This window comes from Nanorana parkeri, unplaced genomic scaffold, assembly GCF_000935625.1.
Source record: "Nanorana parkeri isolate BGI_ZX_2015 unplaced genomic scaffold, ASM93562v1 scaffold1041, whole genome shotgun sequence".
Classification (NCBI taxonomy): Eukaryota; Metazoa; Chordata; class Amphibia; order Anura; family Dicroglossidae; genus Nanorana; species Nanorana parkeri.
In genome coordinates, this window is record NW_017307309.1 from 1 (window position 1) to 21,198 (window position 21,198).

Consider the following 21,198-nt stretch of genomic DNA (forward strand, 5'->3'; position numbering starts at 1 on the left):
TTCATATATCCTAGCGCAACTACCTTGGTCACCATATTGTGGTGCACACCATGCACATGTGCTGCACTGCGTTGTTAGAACGCATCGCAGTGCATGATCTTTTTTCTTTATTTTTTTTCTTTAAAAAAACATTAAATTAACTGTGGCAGCGCATGGCAAAGCTTTCTGACTCATTGCCATGCGTTGTGATACCTTGTGTTGCAATTAAATATACACCTGTATCATTTTATCACAACACAAACACCAAAACAATTTGTTACATAAGTCGATTTACAGTTTTGCATACCTTCATTTTTTTACCTTTTCGCAAAAAGGCGCAATTACAAATTTGCTAATATTTGTTATTTATTAACTCAATACAGTTTTATCTTTTAGATTTAGTCAGAAAATATTTTTTTTTGTGCACGGATACTGATTTTGGTGTGTTTTAACAATTGAATTGTGTATTTTTATCGGTTTAATATTAATTTGAGAAACATTTGCACAATTATCGCAGGGCCTACAAATTTAGTATCACCATCTTTTTATTCTACCGGGCCTGCGCTTTCAGAAAATATATGGTTTGGGGGGTCTTTTACAAACGCTAGCAACGCAGCAGTTGAAAATCAAATCAATAGGAAAAAATTGCAGAAAATTCAAAAATGGCTTGGCCAGCTGATTTGAAAAATGTTCCGGAGGGCTTGGCAGCGAAAGGGTTAATGGAAAACCTGAGGCATGCTGGCAGCGGAAGGAGTTATCCCGGTCTGGCCTACCATTCTTTTTGTTTTCCAGTTTGCAAACCTTTTGTAGGAGGCAGTATAACCCAAAGGTTAAAGGTTAAAGATGAGAAAATAAACATAATAAAAAATAATTTACGCTTATACAATAGAGCATCATTTTTAACTACCATAGGTTTACATCAACATAAAACTAGTTTGAAAAGATAAACAGTGTCTAGTTTAAAAATATAACTTTCCTATAGACATCACATAACATGAAAAGCCTATAATTAGCAATCTATCCTTGACAGTTTAGAAGCATTCATGTTAATATAACAAAGCTAAGGAAATACAGACCTATGACATCATAATACAGGCCTCTCCTAATCCAGTATTATATTCTACTATCTGCTGTTTATAAAAAACTTTTACAGATATTGATGGATGTTAGTTTTCTAAATAGACTTTAGTGTCCATTTGGCACAATTAACTACTTCAGAAAGAAAGACCTAGAAATGTAAGAAAGTAAAGAATGTAGAAGAACTCATACCTTTATGAAAGAACGCATAGAGAAGAGGTTTGCAAGCATAGTGGATAGGCCCTGTGCCAGACAGCTTTGAGCAATGAAGCCCAGCTTCAGCTCAGCCAGACAAATGGCATCATCTCCTTCTTTCCAATTCCAGCTAGGGATGTTTAGTAGATGAGCCTGCAGGCACAATAAACCAACACAGGTATAAGCAAGAGGCAACACATGCCTATTTAAAGTGACATTAAAGGCAAAAAAATGTTTCCCTCCCCCCAATGTTAACGTCAGCACTTACCTTAAATGATGTCTCTTAATCCGATCTTCTTCTTCTTTCCTGTCCTTTTCATCTGTCCCTCTAGCAGTGCGGCGGCTCTCCGATCCAGCGCCGACTCCTCTGTCCTTGCAGGCACTTGCGATCCAGCGGTGTCTGCATGCGGGTGCACGCGTCCATAGACTTACCTTGCGTCTCCCATCCGAAAATCCGAACTGCGCATGCACCTGCCCCAAGATGCTTTGCGGCCAGCCAAGCAGTTTCATTTTCTCGGACGGGAGCGCGCAGCGAAGATGGGGTAAGTGTAAACTGCTGTTAAAGCGGTTTTAAAAAAAAAAGGTTTTGCCTATATCTACTGCTTGCTAGCAGTAGATATAGGCAAAGAAACGGAGGGTTTAGAAACCCTTCAATGGTATAGCACAATAGTCAACGACAATTCACAAATTAAGGTGATCCCTGGCAACCAATAAAGTTTGAGTTTCCTAAAATTAGATTACATGTGAAATGTTAATGGGTTGTTTTGTATTACTGGCCTTTGTATAATGCTGTTTGCCTTGCTGCATAAGCCCAACAATCTTGAAAACATGTGGATACTTTTTTATTCAGCATGGAAGGATCTATCAACTAATTTTCCTATCTTGACAAATTATAATCTATAAAACTCCAGGGATACCATGAAGCAGATCAAATCTTCACCAAACCTATAGCCCAACTCCAGCCAAATGTTTTTTGCTTTGTTTTGGATAAAGCGGGGAAGGTTAGAACCTCTTTGGCTTTTAATGTCATCTGTTACTCAAATAGGGGGATTTCTCTTCACTTCCTATCTGGATAGGAAGTGGTGGGAACTCTTGCCAATAGGGGCAAAAAAAAATAATGAAAATAGACATCCTGGCAATGTTTTCATTGCTGCCAGTGCCTTCCTATTGTGATAATGATCGTACATACATTTCTTTTACAAATGTCACAGTCACAGAAAGAGAGAGAAAGTCTCACCAAAGGGGGTCACAGGCAAGGGTAGGAACCTGACAGAAATTTTGACTCTTCTGCATTCTCTCGAAAATAAAACAAATTAATAAAAACATAAAGTAAACTTTAAACATGACCAAATAAATAACATTTCCACCTTGTTGTGATACTGCAGCATCTGTGTGATAATCCGGATCTTTGGATGATAATTTTTTATTGAGATGACTCTGAAAGATACAAATACAAATTTAACAAGTAAGATAAAACTTTTTTCAATAATGATTATCAATATTGTAAGATTTTCCAAGGGTCAGAAGGAACATTTTCGGGGTAAGGTGGCAAAGGTAAGGTGGCAAAGGTGTCACTGTAGTTCCTAAAGCCAGCAACACTCCAGGAAGTATATGCAGTAATTTAGTCACTTGTATTATGTAAACAGAATGTAATTTAAAAAGTGTCTGATCCTCATTAACCACTTGATGACCGGGGTGTTAAACCCCCTTCCAGTGCAGGCCATTTTTCAGTATTCAGCGCTACGGTACTTTGATTCAGCCATGCAATGCTGTACTGAAATGAATTTTATACCATTTTTTGGTGACACAGAGAGCTATCTTTTGGTGTTATTTAATCACCACTGGGATTTAAATGTTTTACTTTATAATGAAAAAAGGACGGATATTTCCCTACGTTATAAACATTTATTATTACCCAATTTTTTGGTAAAATATAAAAGACGAGTCACGTCGGGTAAATAGACACCAAACATGTCAAGCTTTAAAATTGTGTGCGCCCACAAAATCGCGAAAAACTACCATGCCAAAAATTGGCCTCAGGCGACGCTTTAAAAACGTTTACCGGTCATCAGTTTAGTCTTATCAGTGGTTTATGGGCCTAGAATTATTGCTCTCACCGCGATGTTCGCAGCGATATGTAACATGTGTGGCGTAATCGTTGTTTTTGCACGTAGCCGCACCCGACGCGTATTTACGTGTAGAAGCGCATGCGTGTGGGAGCGGGGGACATAAACTATTTTTTTGTTTACATTTTAAATGTGAGACTTTACTTTTTTTTTTTAAAAGCCCACTATGTGATAGCTAGAAAACAATGACAGGTACTCTTTATGGAGACATCAGGGATCCCCAAGACCCCTGTCACCTAGGAACCCCCAAAGAAGCGGATGAAGCAGAGATCTGCTTCATCAGCTCCTTCTCTGGCTCTCAGCCAGAGAAATGACAGCTAAAGGCGGAAGTGATGTAATACACATCGCTTCTGCCTTTAGAGAAAGAAGGAGAGATCAATGGTCGGGGAAATGCTGATCTCTCTTCCTTCTCTCTGCAAGCAGCTGCTGGGCAGGTGTTCTCGATCCCAGGCACCGCAGGGCGGATAGCGGTGCCCAGGATACCCGGCAGTGGCATCGGGGTGGGGGCGCTATAGAGCCGGCCGAACGCTTGTATGAAACAGCCGGTAATGGCTATTTACCTTCCCGGCGGGACTCTGCTCGCGCACGCACGCACGGCAGGGGAAGCGCACAAGCAGAAAAAAAATCACGTACTTGTACCATATTTTTACGATGGGTGGATGGCAAGGGGTTAACCGACTGTCAAACCCAGTTTCCTAAGTCATGCTATCCTATACATAATGCATTTGGCTACATTTTTGAGCAGTAATTATTTTTTTCATAACTTTATGTTTTTACATGCCAATATTACATTTTATTAACGATTGCATTCAAATTACATGCAAATGTACCTCATTATGTTTGATGCATCTTCAGCATCAGGGTCAGCACAGTACTTGTTGGCTAGGATCAGACAGGCATCTGCTGATTCAATCTGAAATAGAGTATTACAAACACATCTAACAACCACACAGGACAATAATTTACAAATCCATTTTTCATGAAACAGTGTAAACAATTAAAGTTGTTTGTTTTCAAATGTTAAAACTGTATTTACATTTTTAAAACAAGCTTGCAAATGCACTCATGCCAGCCATGTTATAAAGAGTATAAGTCAAAAACCCAAAATGAAACAAGAGCATTTAAAACTTGCTAACTAAAGGATATTAGGGAAAAAATATTTTATTACTGATCGTGGAAATATTTAAAAGAAGACTCATCATACTTTATGCATTCTTGTCCCTCAGGGTACAAAGTGCATGTAGCACGTTGTCTCATTTTTCTAGGTGGTCTGGTTGCTGAGCAAGACTGCTATGCCCGCCTCCTCCTCGAATACCTAATGAGTTATGATTCACACCAATTGCCTTGGCACCAGGCGCTGGTGATAAGCACTGTCATTAGGCACGGGACGTGTCAGGTAGATTGGCAGCAAAAAACAAAGACAGGTGCACTCACAGCAGAGCTGTGCCTGTGCTGCTAAACTCATGCACCCAGTTCCCCAGTTCCACTCCCTCTTTGTCCCTTGCTCAGCTGGATCTGCCAACTAGTGGTCCAGCTGGGCTGCATAGCATCATGCATTTGCATTAATGCCTCCATAAGCTGGGCTGACCACTCATATCATGGTACTGCATGACGTTGTGCAACCTGGGGTGACAGGAAAAACTGCAGTTGCACATTCTCTAAGAATTTGAAAGAAGGGGAACTAATTATCAACATAATAGTTAAAGAGGAACTTTACCCATATCTTTAAAATAAACACACCTTTAGAAATGTTTAGTAATGACAATCTACAGACATACACTGTACTTCTAGATAATTGCCAGCTTTGTATTCCCTGCATATCTTATTTCTCTTTTCTTCCCCAGCCTTCTGGCAGTGGCCATGTTAACTAAGGGCAGACTACTAGCTCTCCCTTTACTTCCTGAAACTCTGGCACATGTGACAATGACATGTGACCATGCACATCATCTCAGGGGAAGAAAATGCCTTTCCCTGAGATCACAGATGAGATTTCCCAGCAATGCTCTGCTGATGTAACCTTCCCAGGATGCAACGCTTGGGCACATACATCATTTGTGCCAGAACTGGACCAGGTAGTAGATAAACTCTATTCGTAAGTTTATTTAACTAATGAATGCAACATTTTAAATCAGCATGCAGAGCTGCATGATGATGTGATTTTAAGTAAAAGGGGGTAGAGGTCCTCTTTAAGGCATCTTCTCACAGGCTGACCTGTACAGAAGCCAATGTGCTGGGTAAATGATTTCCACAATCATACCTCACAAGATGGGTAGGTGGTTTGATGACTATCAGAGCAAGACTTGTGTCAGGCAATTACTGACTATGAGCCTGACACAAACCCCAGCCACCCCCACACCTATAAAGTACAGTTGTGGGTTCCAACAGGCACGCTTAATGAGTGGGGGGCATGTTCACTGAACAGTGTGTCTGGATCCCATTGCATTCCTGACCGGTATTGTATTCCCAAAGATCTTTGGTGTGTGCAGTTGGCACCGCAAATCAATCCATAGAGCAAAGAAAAGTTCACTGGCACTCTAAAATCCTAAAGGTCAAATCCTTTTTATTGGCATAACAGGATAGGTCTCACGGTGTGTAGCAACATTTTCGGAACCCAATCTGGTTTCTTCCTCAGGCAAACATGATTGGGTTTCAAAACGTTGCTACACACAGAGACCTATACTGTCATGCCAATAAAAAGGATTTGACCTTTAGGATTTTGGAGTGCCAGTGAACTTTTCTCTGCTCTACTGCTCACTGAACAGTGGACCTTGGCAATTTAGGTCTGTCTGAGCTGAAGAATAGTAAAACCCACAAATCAGGCTTCTGGCCAACAGGCAGGAATGCAAAAACTACAGGATTTCACAATACATTAGCTTTTCACTAGACTTTAATGTTCATTAGAGTTCTTCTTTAAAGTGATATTAAAGTCAAATTGTTTTTAAGCTATTTCAAATGCTGATTAAATCTTACAATGAATGCTGCTCCTTGATACATTAAATTTTAGTTTCCTGCAGAATCAGCTGGTTCCCTGAGCACTGCCCTGATATCCTGTTTTAGGGTGGCTCCTTTCCCTTGCAGGGTCCGACAGAGCTGCCCTCGCATGTGCTAGTAAGTTGTGTGTGTCTACACAAACACACAGGCACAGCAAGGCAAGCTGCTTCCCTTCTGCCTGCTACTCCCTCCTTCCTCCTCTGGACTAGTAGATGGAGAGCTACTGGAGACTGCTCTGTCTCTTGTGACCTTGTACTTGAGAGGAAGCTGAGAGAGTTGGAGCCAGCTGTTTGGGAACATGATGATTGTAAGCACTTGGGCAAAATGTAAATAGATACTTTGCTAGGCAATGTACTGTTTATTTGTTTGATCTGGATTCATTATTGAAAAAAGTTTGAGAGGTTGACACTACTTTAAGTTGCACCACAATACAACCTGATAGTGTTGTATACTGTATCTCTCAAGAACTTTATTGGTATGATCGCTGCACTCGAGTTTCTGCATGTGCACACCAGCTGTGATCATAAAATAAGGAAGAACAAAAATGTAACTCTTGCTTGGGCGAATTCTTTAAAAGACACCTCAGGGGAATATGGAGGCTACCATTGCTGACTATCTCCTGAAAATCCTAAATCTCAATACATTCTCCATTTCTGACCTAAGACAAGCTTGCAGCTAGTGAAGTGCGCATAAACCACTGATCTACATGACTGATTCTGGTCAGGATTGAACTGCACTGAGGTTTTTGGAACAGCATGACAGCCAGGAAACTCTTATTTTTATAAGTGTTTAACAATGGCAGCCTATGTATCATGTTGATGTTTTGAAGGCTAAGAGGGTTATTCACTAAGTTGCAGAAGGATCTAGCCGTAGCTTTGGCTGATCCTTTGGCTCACTTCGGCCGGCGCCGCCTTTCGTTTCAGTCGAATGGAAGGGCTGCTGTACGGGCTATTCACAATAGCCCGTACAGCAGCTGAAGGCGGCTGAGCCGTAGTCACAGCCGAAGTGGAGAGAACGGTCTGCTAAGCCGACCATTCTTCCCGCAAATGACAACTGGGCGGAGTTGTTGTCATTATTCAATGACAGACCAGCATTGAAGTTATTTGAGGAAAGTGGGCTGCCATTAAATGACAACAACTGGTTGCCGGTCAAACAAATGATGTCACCATTAGCTTCGCCCAATCGTTTATATTTTGCTTGTCATCATAGACAACACTGGATGTAGTGATTGACCCTGGATTATGTCTGTGGATCCATTTTTGGGATTTTGTTTTAATAAAGGTTTTTTTTTTAATAAAGGACTTAATAAAGGTCAAACATGTGTATTGTTTTTTTTTCAATTAAAATATTTTTTTTATTAAAGTCTGGTGTGTTTCTTTACATTTCATTGTTAACCCTTTAGTGAATGAGTAAGGTTAAAAGTAATGCTGGGGATGCTGCCCCTCCTTTGTGAATGAGTAAGGTTACAAGTAATGCTTACTCATTCACAAAGGAGGGGCAGCATCTGAGCACCCCCTTTATTAACCACTTGCTGACCAGGTGTTTAGACCCCCTTCCTGGCCAGGCCATTGTTCAGTATTCAGCGCTGCAGTACTTTGACTGACATTTATTCCGTCATGCAAAACTGTACTGAAATTAAATTTATACCATTTTTTGGGGACAGATAGAGCTTTCTTATGGTGGTATTTAATCACCACTGGGGGTTTTATTTTTTACTATATTAAGGAAAAATTACTGAAAATTTTGAAAAAAAAAGGGTTTTTTTTACATTATGTTATAAAACATTTATTATTACCCCAGTTTTTTGGTAAAATATAAAAGTCGGGGTCACGTTGGGTAAATAGACACCAAACATGTCAAGCTTAAAAATTGCACGCACACACGAAATCGCAAAAAACTAGCATACCCAAAATTGACCATAGGCGACGCTTTAAAAGCTTTTACAGCTCATTAGTTTCGTGTTATCAGTGATTGATGGCCCTAAAATTATTGCTCTCACTGCGACGTTCACGGCGATATGTAACATGTGCGGCATAATGAGCGCAATCGTCGTTTTCACAGGTATGCGCACCTGACGCATGTTTACATGCGTGTATGTAGGGGTGGGGACTTTAAAAAAAAAATGTAATTCTTTTTTTTGTGCAACTGAAATTTTTTTGGGGGGAAAACGTTAATTTGTTTTCCTATTTTTTTCCCCACTTAACTTTATTGCTATCACAGAGGGGGTGGAGAAACCACCTATGTGATAGCAAAAGATGTGACAGGTCCTCTTTATAGAGACATCAGGGGTCTCCTAGACCCCTAATGTCACCTAGGACCCCCCTGAAGAAGCTGATGAAGCAGAGATCTGCTTCATCAGCTTCTCTCCAGCATCTGAAGCTGGAGTGTGACACGAGTATGCGGAAGTGATGTAATATATATCACTTCCGCATTCTGACACCGGAGAGGGGACCGGAGGGAGATTGTGAACCGACCTCCCTCTAATCCCCTGTCAGAGAGGCACTATGCTAGTCCCGGGCACAGCGGAGCCCGGGACCTGCATGACAGCGGGAGGTGGGGAGCCGCGGAGGGGGCGCACATACCGGGACCTCATACAAGCGATTCGCCGGCTCTGTAGCCGGCGTATTGCTTGTATGTTAACAGGCATCGCTGCCGGGTTTTAAATGTTGTGTCTTTCCCGCTTGCGCGTGCCGCGCACAAGTGGGCGGGACTAACAGTCCGTGTATACACGACCTGTTACATCCAGGAAGCTCCCGGCCGGCCGTTTATACACAACGGCCGGGAGGTAGTTAAAGAGGGTACACGGATGCAAATAAGCCCGCCTGCCCACAGACCCCCTCAACCAATGCCCCAGGGCTTGTGGAGAAGAGACCCTTGAGGGTATGTGGCCGGGTAAGGCGGGGCGCTCGCTTGACCCCCCCCTCCCCCGTTTCATGCCCTGCCAGTCCTGTGCTCAGATCAAGGGTCTGGTTAGGAATTTTAAGGGGAACCCCACATCTTTTTGGGGGTGGGGTTTCTCAAAATTCCTATCAGGCCTAAAGGACCTAGTATGACTTTTGGGGGGGGGGACACCACGCAATTTTTTAGGGGTCCCTCCTCACATTCCTACGAGACATAAAGGGCCTGGCATGAATCGGGAGGGGGACCCCACACGTTTAAAAAAAAAAAAATGTAATAACTTTTTTAAGATTTGGTTTTTATTTTAGTTTTGGATCGGCTGAGTTGAACGTCTTTTGCATTTCAGCTCAGCCGAACATGCTGAGCATGTTCGGCTGACCGAAGCCAGCCAAAGTCAGCCAATGAATGGCTGATTTTAGCCTATGTAAGGCTAAAATCAGCCGTATAGAGCCGAAGTGAATAGCCAAACGCTGTTATACCTATAGTTAGCCCAGCTAAGCAAGTCACTATTGTGGTAAGAAACACAATCTTAGTGCTGGTAACTTTGCTTTCAGTACTTTTTTTTATGCTCGAGTCTATTGCTGAGGACAGATTCCCCCCTACAGTGCACCACCTCTACTTGGGAGTAAGTTCCACTAATTTTCCTCTTTGCTAACTGAAGCTAAAAGCAGACATGCATAACACAGAACACCTACTTACTCTTTACCTTTGTGTGCTTCATATCTGCCATAGACAATGAGGGGAATTAATCAAAACTGTAGCTGACAGAATCTGGAGCAGTGGCCCATGGCAACCAATCAGCTTCTCTCTTTCATCTTCAAAGCTTAACAGAACATACCAAAAAGAGAATCTGATTGGTTACTATAGGCAAATGCTCCAGATTCTGTCTGCTCCAGTTTTGATGAAATCCCAACATTTTATTTACCTACATAATCTTATATGGCATTGTGCCCCAATAGTATTGTTATTGCACTCAGCACTTGTTTATATCGTGAAAAATCATGTCAACCTGACATAGCAACTGTTGGTTCCCAGCAACATAAGGAAACATTTCCAGCACCTGGGACCCAACGTTCTCTATTTACTACCTTCACATTCTCTTGGGATCTCTTGAGTGGACAGTTCCAGAAAGTGTCTAGCTCTGACATTGTGCTCAGATATACGGGGAACCTCTTTTTTACATGCCAACACTGCTAGTGAACATGTACAAAGTGAACATGTACACCCTCAGGCTCACATACAGTCTTTCTCTACCCATGACACAAGTCCCACGAGGAGGAGGTCTTTCCCAATAATTACTCTATACATCAGTAGTGAGAACACTCCCATCGAATAGAAGATAGGTTTACTGTAGGTCTCAAAGGTCATGCAGGCAGAGTGATATTTTCCCTTATTGTTCTAATCATCTGGTTATTAGCCTTGACTATTTTTTGGGGAGGTGGGGAGTTCAGTAACAAGATCTTGTACTGTCATGCAAGGTCCCCCTTTAAGCATTTTCTTACATAACAGAAAAATCTGTGGTTGCAAGTCTACAACAAAACACATACAACAAGACTTAAACTACAGTGGCGCCACCTACAATACACCAGAAAACTCACCCCTTCACCAGGATGCTTGAGTAAATACACAAACTCCATTCAATAATATTCCTGGAACTATTGTGGCTGTTTGTCACAATATGTTCACTTTAATTTAATTTTGTGTCTGTGTAAATATCTTACAATATTATTCAAGTGTAAAAAAAAAAAAAAAACCTTTACTGCCATAGTGTTACAGCATAGCAGTGCTAATTAAACAAAACATAATATAATAATAAACAAAACATCAATGACTTTCACTCCCCCTGTCCGCTTCCAAATAAACTCTCTGTACACTTATCTGCCGTTTTAAACTGGGAACATGATTTTGAAACAAAATGCACAATTGCACTGTAAGGGTTTGGGTCCTTTTACCTTTACTCTTGCGAGGTCATGAGGATTCAGAACAGATCCCTGGTAAAATTCTACCTGAGTAAAGTGCCTCTTGAAGAGAGCTTCTAGCTCCAAATTTGGAGATATGCTGCAGAAAAGCAAAATAATTGATGATAAACAGGATGATATACAGTTACTAAGGTCACTTCATTTTATGTGTTGTTCTTGTTCATATCTACCACACTGACTTTATTTTTACATTTAAATGCCTCCCAAAATTCTTCCAATAGATTTTAGAAAAAGCAGAGCAGAAAATATATAGTGGAAGAACTTAGGCAATTGCAGGGTTATCTGGGTGCTGTCTACATGGCCTTCTGTGATTGCTGAACAACGGCCAAATCATTTTTTGATTCTGTATTTTAATTTTTAAAAGTAGCATTACCACAGCCACGTCTGGCAAAAGAGAAAAGCTACCATCTCTATACACAACTTTATAAATCATAAAATAGTGATAGACGGTAAAAACCAAGTAGACCTTTAGAGATTCTGAATGATAACCTTTCTTGGCAGCCAAAGGTTAGTTTTAGGTGGCTATAGAAATGGTTCTAAAAGCCTCTGAAAGCTTTATTATTATTTAGTGAGCAGCTGGCCAAACACCTTCTTCTCCTTTTTGAGTCAGAAGTCACTTGTTATGTCCCATTAGATCCAAATGTTCCACCCCTTATGGCAAATCTTTATTTGATTACATGAGTGCTTTCTTACTTTTTACATTATCATTGCCTGAAAAAAAGGGGTTTACGTGTCAACATGAATTAGCCTCTGATTATGTTTATAATATAAAATAAAGTTTTACTCTCCACTGGAATGTTCATTGGTCCCACTGACAGCCATCTTGAGAAATTAAGGATCATTCTGTCACCATAAAAATTATTTTCCTGTGCACTTGTATATGCATAGCAATAGTTTAGGTGAACGCACAGTTCTGTACTAACCACTTGCACTATGTAGCACTACAAGTCCCAGCAATGGATTATAGTGTGGGGGGATGCTGGTGTGTTGGTATTCTGCATACCTGACTTTTATTATAATGTATTGCTGGGACTTGTTGTCTTGCATAGCTGGTGGTATTCTGCATTGATGTATGATGATTATACAGCAATGCAGAATAGCACCAACTATGTAGGACTACAAGTCACAGCAATGCATTATATTTTTAAGTAGGTATACACCACTGCCAATACTGGGCTGCCAATACTGGGCATTTATAATGAGTACTCACACTCGTGAAAATGCCCCGATACTAAACGGAGATACCAGTGTTCTGTCGACAACACCGACGTAGTCGAATTTGCCAACCTCAGCATCTGCACACAGACCAGTGTTATTGAGGAAACCAGGATTTATTCACAAAGTATTTTGTTTAAATCGTTAATTGTGACTGTTAATAATATTCCATCCGTCATTCACTGCCATATACGGTACATTATTAACGGTCACAATTAAAAATTACAAATACTTTAAATAAATGGAAGTTTCCTCGGTAATCCCATCTGTACGCAAGCGCAGATATTGGGTCAGCGTTCTCGACAGAACACCGCACTAAAATTTTAAACAAGCAGCTGCCTGAGGTCACAAGCTTGCTGGGGACCTCGGCAGCCTTCCTGTTAACATGCGGTGCCATGGCGGTTGAGGGGGCCCTTCATTGTCTCTTGCACCGGGGGCCCTGAAGGTTCTAGTTACGCCTCTGGTACTAACCTATATAGACATCACACAACAAACAAGACTTGTGCTTCTCTCTTTTATGGTCTGTCCTGTAATGTCCTCTATATATTGACCCATCCAGTTGTCATCTTACAGTCTGTTTAGACTAGTGAGCATTCCTTATTTAGTTAAAACTTCCAGCTTTTATATGCTCCCACTAGAGAGAAAACGTCACTTCTTTTTGCAGAAACAACATAAAATAAAATATCTCCCAAAGTGAGGTAAAAACCCACCTTTTACACCATAAATGGTTTCTTCATTGGGATTTTCTCCCAAATTCTGATGACTACTATAAGATAGGACAGAGGGTAAACGTGAATCTCACCAAAGGGGGCACAGGCTTAGTACTGGGAGGTGAGACAGATTTTCATCAAGATGAAATAGATTTTCACTCACAACTGACACACAATTAAAAAGTCCCCATGGTCAAGTTTCATTCTGTCTCACAGCAGCTGAAGATGCCAAATTTTGATAAATCTTTCCCACTGTTTGTTTGGCATTGCCTGGCTGTGCAACAGAATTGATAAATGTCCACCACAGTGGATACAAGGTACAATTCATCCTCTACATATCAACTTATACAATGTAGATAAACACATGAATTCATATGCTTAACTTAATAATATTTTAATTTTATAATGGTATTGCATTATTTGGTGAACCACTACTTAATTGTTCTACTGTATTTTTCAATTTAGTATACTGCATTCAGTACAGACTGAAGGCAACTTTGACAAAAGTTGCAATACAATTTGGCAAAGAACCAGAACTAGAGTGAGTGTTTCCATTTATTTTTACCATTAACGTTTTCATTATAGGATATATCTGTTTTTGGGTGCAAGCAGTGAGAAGCAACCTGCATTTGCTGATAGGTTATAGTTCATTTTTAATACACATAGGTAAGCAGGCATCAAACAATGGGGTTGATATTCTTAAGGAGTGCATTATGTTTTTTCAGCAAAGTAAATATTGGTAAATAACATGAAACTGTGTTCACTTTGAATACTGAATCATATGTGAAGTAAATTAAAAAAAACAGGATTGGTTGATTAAAGTGAACGCAACTTCACCCTATTCACAAAGTGACCATTTGCTAAGTAACCAGCTTACACTACTTTACTGAATTAAACCCCAACAATTACATTAAAATGGTCTTTCAGAAGCAACATCTAAGCAGTGGATAAGTATATACAGTCCACACTGCAAAACATGTTGCACCTGTTGCATAACATGAGAGGTTACCTACTTGTGCAGGAATACAATTTCCACGTTGACATCATCCCGGTCCTTGTGTAGGAAATCCTTCAAAAAGTTGGACACACTCTCTAAAGTGATATGACCACAGACCACTATATGCCTGAAATACAAAGGAACCATTAAGAAAAACAGTCCAGGGACAGGTCTGGCAAAAGAGGGAAACCAAGAAAGCAACCTTCAATAAACTGGTATTTTCACGGAGATCCAGAGCCAGATGCTGAGGAAAAGAAATGATTACACAAACAGCACTATCATCAAGTAGAAACATAGGTCTATCTTATCTTCATTTTTTTACCTAATTGTAAGTAAGATAAATATCAAAATATAAACATTAAAGCAACAGAGATTAGTTAACATTATTTTAAATTAACAATTAAACCATTACTTAGCTGGTATATGAAAATATAATACAGTGTGCATAAAATGTATTATTAACCTATTCAACCCGCCAAAATATTTGTCATTCTGTGCAGTCCCTTGTATGATTTGGACACACCTCTTACACACCACTGGGGTGTATTTATAAACAATTTGCAGAGCCATTCATCCTGTGAAACAGCATTTACATGTGTTATGTGCAAATGGAGGCAAAAACAAATGTTAGCATATTTGTTTCCAGGTTAAATGTAATATTAGGAAAACACCACTAGTTGCCACTCGGAGGCACAGGAAAAAAAATAAGTATTTCCTATTATGCTCAGATCCATCAAGTGGTCATAATGCAGTACTTTCCTGACATTACAATCCATCTGAAAAAAACATATACTAATAACACTTGTTTTTGCGTTCATTTGGATATAATGAATGTAAACGCTGTACATGTAATTTTTTTTATAGCTACATCCATAATAGTAGGTCGATATCACTATAGTTTTAATTCACATAGCTAACACAGCTGTAACAAGAACAATCAAATCAGATTATTGCTTACTGTCTTGGTCTGAATCCATATACAGTACATTCTCATCCATTTCTCTGTTTATGCTCATAACCTCTCTAGGGAAGATAAAATCTTCTGAAACTGTTATTGTTCCCAAAGGAAAAACAGTAAGTTATTTGCATGGGTTTCCCAAGAGTGGACCTGGGTAGACAGTTGAGGGTGATTTCTTTATGCGAAAGAAAGTTTATTTTCCTCTGCTCTGTGGAGCATCTTGCATATGATTAGCCAGATCCAATACCTGTGAGGCTGCTTTTCTGAGTGTAAACAGTTTTAGTGGTCTAGGTCTAGAAAATAAACTTCTACGACGCTGCTTATGTAAATGTAACTGTTTGCTAATTTTCGGATTATGAGTGCAATGTGGGATTCATGGAACCTAGAAAAAGCCCCCTGAATATGTCGAAGTGCACATATGCTTTAATAAATCAGAACTCCAGGAGTTTATGTACAAAAATGCATTCAGTCCACTTATGTATAATTCCAATATCATAAAAAATGAATGCTTGCAGTTTGAGTGAATGACATGGAGCTGTACCAGGGGGCTCTGTAAAATCAATATCTTCCACAGATATTGGCGTTGTCTTTAGAAACTTGGGAAGTAAAATTTCCTCTCCCCATAGAGTACGGTCATGTCTAAAATAAAACTAAACTATCTACCTAAAAATGACAAATCAGTAAATTGACAGCATGTAGTAGATCCGGTTAGCTAAATATTCATGCTATTTCACAGATCTGCATATGTGTATTCCAGCATTAGTTTTTATCTAATGGATCCTACTACACTTTAAAGCTATGCCTGTCTGACATATTTTAAATACTGGGCGAGAGGTGTTTATAAAGAAAGAAGACTATCAGCGTTGTTATGCACATTTATACTTTATTGAGCAGACTAATTGTGGGAAGATTCCACTGTAGGTTATACAACACTGTAAACTAATAATTATCCTTCTGTGTTAGCTTTGTGAATTGAACCTATAGTGATATTGACCTACTAGTAGCCTGTTTTTAGGTGGTTTTAATATATAATATTGCTTACTATATATGGTATTATTTATTATTGTGGGTTAAATAAAGATTATTTTTATTGGATTGATGTACATGGTGTAGATTATATACAGGTACACTGTTTTTTTCTGGACAACACAGATGCTCAGTAGTGGGATTTTTGTGATATAGATATGTTCATATGCATTGTGTGTCCAGATAAACATATTAATTAATGTATAATATATATGTAGATCTGGAGGTGCAAAAGTATTGAATGATCTTGTTTGACCATTCCCAGTTTCCCCCACATATTGATTATCTTTATTTTATAATTGTATAAAACACTTGAATGATACAAGTGTAATATGTAAAATACCTGCTTGGATTTGTGTATTTTGAACGCCGGAAAAACTCCTTTAAGCTAAAGTGTAATGCAGACATACTGAAACATTGCATAACTCACACATTTTTACTATTGTCATCACCCAATATATAATTTAAAAGAATAAGCTTCATAGGGATCATCAGTATAGTGAAGGACAACTTTTATGTTTTTTAACATATGTTAAAATATTAAAGAAACATACATTTCTACAATACATACATAACACAAACAAAAATTACAAGAATAATCACATTTAGTGATTAGTGATTACCTTTAGTAACAATAGCATTACATTGAACATATAAAAGATAACTGTGAAATATTGACTTTCCCTTTAGAAAAGCAAGTTCCACTGTTGGTCGGTCAAATAATCTTTGCTTCAGCATTAGTTGACTTGTTTTTGCTTTAGGACTCTGAAGCAGAGCTGGTCAATCAGTGGCTCTGCCTGACCAGTGATCCTCCCATTTAGCTAAGTGATGATTTTGTGAACTTCCACATAAGGGAACCCAGAAGTACTATTCTTCAAAACTACAATATCCTTGATATGTTTAATGGAGCACATTTATTACTACAACTTTAAATTGAATGTATCATAAAAAGTCCGCTCTAAGTACTGGCAAATATAAATCACACATACACAAACGATTACCATAGTAAAACATTACTCACTATAGAACCAAACCTACAGTATGCTCTTTTTTGAACTTTAGAATTTTTAATCAAAATTGATCCATGCTATGTGTAAAATGATAACATTATATACAGTAAAGCCACTGTCCTTGTCAATATTACAAACCCATTGGTTTTAATTATTAATATATGTGAAAATAGGCTCGTATATGGAACATGGCATTACACAATATGATTGACACTGTCAAATTACTTACTAAGCATAAGTACCTCACACATATCCCTGAGATCCCAAAATTACTGCCATTGATTGTGACATGCACTAATATGTAGAACATTCAGGATAAAAAAAACATGAAAAAGTAATTTAAGAATAGTTCATTTAAGAATAGTTTCATCTACCCATAGAATGTTTTCAGTAAAGTTATAACATTGCCTATGTGTGGTACGCACAGTTTAAGCAAAGCATGCTGAAAAAGGTTCCTAGGAAATGCATTCTGCAGGGGCAAAAATATGAAAGAATCAAAAGGTATCACGGCTTTCTATAAGCCTAGAAAGTATTTTAAGAAGGTGCTAGGCCAATCAATGGATAACTGATGGAACGGGCCAGATGGGCCAATGGTTGCTCACAACCAGAGGGATTGCAATGGGTGGCCTTAATGTAACTTGGTGAGGAAAGAAAATGGTTGGCAGTGCACCTGATGCTGACTGCTGCAGGTGCTTACTCGCATGGAGCAACATTGAGCTTTCAGATCTTCTTAGTTAGTGAGAAAGGCAGCTGTAAATGTTAAAATCAGATAGCAGCAGCATTCTGCTAGGACAATCCTAAGAAAGGAGGAGTCTATTCCTCAGAAATATGTTGGATTTTTCAAAGACTCATTGTGGGAAATGCATGAAAACTGGAGCAGCCAGAATCTGCCCATAGCAACCAGATAGCTTCTACTTTCAATTTTTGTTCTGTTAAGCTTTGAAAATGAAAGAGAGAACCTGATTGGTTGACATGGGCAACTTCTCCAGATTCTGTCTGCTCCAGATTTGATGATTTCCCCGCATTACCTTTATCTCATGCCTTACTTCCAGGCATCCATGTATAAATAGTTAGATAGGATTGCGTTTCAACCATGTTTCTTAACTTTCCTAACTAATTTCTATACAACTATTTAAATGGTAGTTCCATCTTAATATATTAAAACTAAAGCATTATATTATCCCAGATGTGTAGATCAAAAAAATTACTGACAGACAGTAGTTGACACCTTTGCAAAATTAACAATGGCTATTTTACAAGTACTGTATGCCAAAAATGTGGAAGAAAAAAGAAAATGTGATGTACTTGTCCTTTGGCACAGTCTTGTGGGATAAGGCCTTCAATTATGACTCATGGATAGTGATTTTCAGGAAATTCCAGTTGAGCCCTACACCGAGTATATCACATTAAGAAAAACTCCAGGCAAACCGCTAAATATACATGGCTGAAATACATACATACTTACTGCTTTACATATATGTATTTCAACTATGTAGTTAGCCGATTAGCTTGAGTTCCAAATTCACCTTACAGTTAAACAATTCCAAAGTACCCTTAGATATCAAGTGGTAATCAAATGTGCAGGTACAAACAGACAACAGAAAGACTTCTCTCATAGAAGATCGTTTCAGGAAGTATGAACACTTGAATTTCCTGGACGTGTCTATTTATGACTACAGACAGAGAGCACTGCCATGCAACTGGGCAATTGATCATTCCTATGAGAAAGGTCAAAGCATTGCAAGAGTGCCTACAGACACAATTATTTCCCTGTAAACAAGCAGATCATGCCTTAATCACCTTATCACCATATTGGTGCATTAAATGTTTGCTAAATGCAATATATTTATAATAGTCTTTAAAAGCTGGGAATCCTGCATTTTCTAGTATAGTACACCGATGACAAGACAGTATAAATGCAGATTCATGTAATTGTACATAAATGCTGCAGCTGCTTTTTAATACCATAGTTCTTAATTCTTCAATATGGGCTAGAGTACCCAATAATGTGTCTTCTGCTTGTGACATCAGTTTGTGATGCAGTGTTCACATTTTGAACTGGATCTTATTATGCAGAGCACAATTATGTTTCCCATTGCTTTTGCCATGCGTAGTGCTGTTTTGTTTATACTTTTCAATGTAGTCAATGTAAATGCATCTCAAAGCTGTCCCAAACTAATCTCAAACTCATCTAAAACTGACTTCAAACTGACTCAGCCACAAGCCATTTTTTTCCTGCTTCTTAAGCCTATATGAACTAATATTAGAGCTTTATTCGTTCACTAAGCAAATACTAAATCAAATTTTAGATGGCACGGAATTATTAAGGCTCATTTACAAAAGTTTACATTTCCTGTAGTGCCTGCGTCAATGAAGTTCACAAGTCAGATTAAAGACATATATTCAATGCTGCAGCACTTTGCATCTTCTGATAATAGGACATTTGGCAGATAATTGTATAAAAAAGTTTTTGACATAAAAATAGAAAATAAATCAACTTTGGTAAGACCACATTATTTAAATGAAATTTAAATGGTGCAAGAAATACATTTTGGAGGATGGTTTACTAAATATCTAACAGTCCTGACTGGTTTTAGTCCCCCAAAACTTTATTGGGAATGTTGATAGGAGATACAAAGCATTCTCATATCTACAGAAACAAGGAAATTAGTCAAAAACACGTTTATGCACTGATTCAAATTTCTGATGCATTTTCTGGAGAATTATGTATTTCTTAGGACAAATTGCATTATAATATAAAAGTATACATATGTATAATATGAAGCAGTAAGTGTGCAAAATGCGTGGATTTGTGTATTTAACATTTGTTAATACACATGTACTTCAGATGTGATTTTAGATGCTTGTTAAGAAGTTTCCCCAAAATAAACTAAATGAGTAAATGTAAATCAGTGGACCAAAAATACATGAGCCACTATTTCATATAGTGTGCAAACTCGGCATCTAATGGAAACAATTCCACTAGACTGTATATTCCCAAGCTGAAAATAGAAATAGTAAATGCTGTCTGGTGTGAACAAACCACAACTGACTCATGTCAATTATCTTAACCTCTCTTGTCTGTTTCAGACCTAAGCTAATAGCAATAGGTGACTTCCAACCTTCTCCTGTTTGTGTAATGAATTGAGTGGGATACTCATTGTAGTTTTACATATGTATGCCATCATCTTTCAACAGCTTATATTGTCCTCTTTACATTATGGAAGTTTGCATCAACAGCCAAACACCCAGAATGGTGTGGTGTTGTCATTCCTGTTTAGGACTAATACCAACTTTTTGGTCTTGCATGCATGAATCCTTAAATGCAGATAGTTTTAGGAATTAAACAAATATTCTTTTAAATATCTATAAAGATTGGTAAATAAATAAGTCCATATGGATGCTCTTGACTTCTCTTGATGAACACTTTTAGTAAGTAAACTTTTATGTCAATAAGGCGACCATTTAAAACGTTTTTTGATCAGGTTCAAAGCAATGTTAAATATCTCACACCTTTGTGTACTTCTGTACTTTTGAGTTATCACTAATGAAGTAAAAAAATTCAAACCCAACACAACTATCTTCTAACAGTATGGAAATGTGACTTTCCTATCATTTCAAACATATCAATAATTCACCAACACATGTGTCTCACAGGAAGAGCTAGCATATATTTATCAAATTCCTTTTTTTCTTTGTAGATTGTAGAGATGTTGAGTTTTTAATGGAAATTATTTTTTGTTGTGGTTTTTGCATGCAGACAGCTTATTTTATTTTCTCTTGAAAGTAATGTTAAAGATGTAACCCAGAAGGTGAGCGAGAGGTAGCCCTAACCATGACCTGTATCATGACACAGTTTAGGGTGATATATTCTCCAGACAGAGAGTTCTATTTACCATGATATTAGCAAAAGTGTGCACAATTCTGGCTGTGCTGTACTTCCCGCTTGGTACACTGTGCTGTACATGACTCTAGATTTCACTCTATACACTGCCATGTAAGTTACACGCATGAACATGTTGCTAGCGGGGTAATTT

General features: G+C 38.5%; 1 protein-coding gene across 1 annotated transcript in view; it reads right to left on the reverse strand.

Annotated features, from left to right (window-relative positions):
• Nucleotides 1-1,248: 1,248 nt before the first annotated feature.
• Nucleotides 1,249-21,198, reverse strand: part of LOC108796020 (calcium-activated potassium channel subunit alpha-1-like) — a gene marked incomplete at its 3' end in the record, with an annotated part of 400,113 nt that continues 380,163 nt past the window's right edge. The window contains exons 10-14 of the mRNA XM_018567387.1: nucleotides 14,184-14,294; nucleotides 11,219-11,324; nucleotides 4,208-4,290; nucleotides 2,619-2,688; nucleotides 1,249-1,404 (exon numbers count right to left, since the gene is read on the reverse strand). Of these exons, the coding sequence (XP_018422889.1) occupies nucleotides 1,249-1,404; nucleotides 2,619-2,688; nucleotides 4,208-4,290; nucleotides 11,219-11,324; nucleotides 14,184-14,294 (526 nt within the window). The remainder of the gene's footprint in view (nucleotides 1,405-2,618; nucleotides 2,689-4,207; nucleotides 4,291-11,218; nucleotides 11,325-14,183; nucleotides 14,295-21,198) is intronic.